General features: G+C 53.7%; 1 protein-coding gene across 1 annotated transcript; it reads left to right on the plus strand.

Annotated features, from left to right (window-relative positions):
- Positions 1-2749, plus strand: LOC138358604 (homeobox-like protein HDP1). Its single transcript, XM_069316673.1, has 2 exons — positions 1-1494; positions 1529-2749. The coding sequence occupies exons 1-2, from the start codon at positions 1-3 to the stop codon at positions 2747-2749; spliced, it is 2715 nt and encodes a 904-aa protein (XP_069172774.1).
- The last annotated feature ends 597 nt before the right edge of the window (positions 2750-3346 follow it).

Below are 3346 nucleotides of genomic sequence, written 5' to 3' on the forward strand. Positions count from 1 at the left end.
ATGACGCTCAACGAGCTGGTGACGCTCAACGAGCTGGTGACGCTCAACGAACTAGTAACGCTCAACGAGCTGGTGACGCTCAACGAACTAGTAACGCTCAACGAGCTGGTGACGTTCAACGAACTAGAAACGCTCAACGAGCTAGTGACGCTCAACGAGCTGGTGACGCTCAACGAGCTGGTGACGCTCAACGAGCTGGTGACGCTCAACGAGCTGGTGACGCTCAACGAGCTGGTGACGCTCAACGAGCTGGTGACGCTCAACGAGCTGGTGACGCTCAACGAGCTGGTGACGCTCAACGAGCTGGTGACGCTCAACGAGCTGGTGACGCTCAACGAACTAGTGACGTTCAACGAGCTGGTGACGCTCAACGAGCTGGTGACGCTCAACGAACTAGTAACGCTCAACGAGCTGGTGACGCTCAACGAGCTGGTGACGCTCAACGAACTAGTGACGTTCAACGAGCTGGTGACGCTCAACGAGCTGGTGACGCTCAACGAACTAGTAACGCTCAACGAGCTGGTGACGCTCAACGAACTAGTAACGCTCAACGAGCTGGTGACGTTCAACGAACTAGTGACGCTCAACGAGCTAGTGACGCTCAACGAGCTGGTGACGCTCAACGAGCTGGTGACGCTCAACGAACTAGTAACGCTCAACGAGCTGGTGACGCTCAACGAGCTGGTGACGCTCAACGAGCTGGTGACGCTCAACGAGCTGGTGACGCTCAACGAACTAGTAACGCTCAACGAACTAGTAACGCTCAACGAGCTGGTGACGCTCAACGAGCTGGTGACGCTCAACGAGCTGGTGACGCTCAACGAGCTGGTGACGCTCAACGAGCTGGTGACGCTCAACGAGCTGGTGACGCTCAACGAGCTGGTGACGCTCAACGAGCTGGTGACGCTCAACGAGCTGGTGACGCTCAACGAGCTGGTGACGCTCAACGAGCTGGTGACGCTCAACGAGCTGGTGACGCTCAACGAGCTGGTGACGCTCAACGAGCTGGTGACGCTCAACGAACTAGTAACGCTCAACGAGCTGGTGACGCTCAACGAGCTGGTGACGCTCAACGAGCTGGTGACGCTCAACGAGCTGGTGACGCTCAACGAGCTGGTGACGCTCAACGAGCTGGTGACGCTCAACGAGCTGGTGACGCTCAACGAGCTGGTGACGCTCAACGAGCTGGTGACGCTCAACGAGCTGGTGACGCTCAACGAGCTGGTGACGCTCAACGAACTAGTAACGCTCAACGAGCTGGTGACGCTCAACGAACTAGTAACGCTCAACGAGCTGGTGACGTTCAACGAACTAGTGACGCTCAACGAGCTAGTGACGCTCAACGAGCTGGTGACGCTCAACGAGCTGGTGACGCTCAACGAACTAGTAACGCTCAACGAGCTGGTGACGCTCAACGAGCTGGTGACGCTCAACGAGCTGGTGACGCTCAACGAGCTGGTGACGCTCAACGAGCTGGTGACGCTCAACGAACTAGTAACGCTCAACGAAGCTAGTAACGCTCAACGAGCTGGTGACGCTCAACGAGCTGGTGACGCTCAACGAGCTGGTGACGCTCAACGAGCTGGTGACGCTCAACGAGCTGGTGACGCTCAACGAGCTGGTGACGCTCAACGAGCTGGTGACGCTCAACGAGCTGGTGACGCTCAACGAGCTGGTGACGCTCAACGAGCTGGTGACGCTCAACGAGCTGGTGACGCTCAACGAGCTGGTGACGCTCAACGAGCTGGTGACGCTCAACGAACTAGTAACGTTCAACGAACTAGTAACGCTCAACGAGCTGGTGACGCTCAACGAGCTGGTGACGCTCAACGAGCTGGTGACGCTCAACGAGCTGGTGACGCTCAACGAGCTGGTGACGCTCAACGAGCTGGTGACGCTCAACGAGCTGGTGACGCTCAACGAGCTGGTGACGCTCAACGAGCTGGTGACGCTCAACGAGCTGGTGACGCTCAACGAGCTGGTGACGCTCAACGAGCTGGTGACGCTCAACGAGCTGGTGACGCTCAACGAGCTGGTGACGTTCAACGAGCTGGTAACGTTCAACGAACTAGTAACGCTCAACGAGCTGGTGACGCTCAACGAGCTGGTGACGCTCAACGAGCTGGTGACGCTCAACGAGCTGGTGACGCTCAACGAGCTGGTGACGCTCAACGAGCTGGTGACGCTCAACGAGCTGGTGACGCTCAACGAGCTGGTGACGCTCAACGAGCTGGTGACGCTCAACGAGCTGGTGACGCTCAACGAGCTGGTGACGCTCAACGAGCTGGTGACGCTCAACGAGCTGGTGACGCTCAACGAGCTGGTGACGCTCAACGAGCTGGTGACGCTCAACGAGCTGGTGACGCTCAACGAGCTGGTGACGCTCAACGAGCTGGTGACGCTCAACGAGCTGGTGACGCTCAACGAGCTGGTGACGCTCAACGAGCTGGTGACGCTCAACGAGCTGGTGACGCTCAACGAGCTGGTGACGCTCAACGAGCTGGTGACGTTCAACGAGCTGGTGACGTTCAACGAACTAGTAACGCTCAACGAACTAGTAACGCTCAACGAACTAGTAACGCTCAACGAACTAGTAACGCTCAACGAACTAGTAACGCTCAACGAACTAGTAACGCTCAACGAACTAGTAACGCTCAACGAACTAGTAACGCTCAACGAACCAGTAACGCTCAACGAACTAGTAACGCTCAACGAACTAGTAACGCTCAACGAACTAGTAACGCAATAGCCGATGACAAGAATGACTCAGATTCTTGACCTTTAAGAGGGTATAATTGGATGGTTAACGATGCCACTAAAGGGGGGGAGGAGGTGGTAGTTGACCCCTCGTTTAACTAGCTGATCGTATGCGTTACGTCATATCACGGAACAGTCATCCATGCGCTAGTAACTACCCAATTCCCTCGTTTGACCACTCCGTAAAGATTGCAACTGTTTTTCCCAACCAGTAACGTGAAAAAAATGCAACTATTTTGCCTAAGCCAGAAACACAAGAACCCCAAGCAACCCGAACCTAACCCATCGGGGGGCAAATGGATAGAAAACGACATTAACTAGGTGTAATTTTTTAGTAATGCGTGGCATTTTTAACGTACTGGTCGATTCCGTAATTACAACGTTTTTGGGACGATGTTTTCTGAAAGGGGGGGGGGGTGGGGGAGGGGGGATAAAGTCATGTATACGGTCTTAATTTGGCAAAATTCATGTCACACACATATATATATATATATATATATATATATATATATATATATATATATATATATATATATATATATATATATATACAGATGACTGCATAAAACTTATATTTGTAGGGTGAGAA

Source organism: Procambarus clarkii, chromosome 84 (genome assembly GCF_040958095.1).
Source record: "Procambarus clarkii isolate CNS0578487 chromosome 84, FALCON_Pclarkii_2.0, whole genome shotgun sequence".
NCBI classification, from domain to species: domain Eukaryota; kingdom Metazoa; phylum Arthropoda; class Malacostraca; order Decapoda; family Cambaridae; genus Procambarus; species Procambarus clarkii.

Bases quoted from the DNA above. Each gene is read 5' to 3' on its own strand.
- LOC138358604 (XM_069316673.1), top strand. From the start codon at position 1: ATGACGCTCAACGAGCTGGTGACGCTCAACGAGCTGGTGACGCTCAAC. The intron at 1,495-1,528 runs GTAACGCTCAAC...ACGCTCAACGAG, and splicing joins TGGTGACGCTCAACGAACTA to CTGGTGACGCTCAACGAGCT.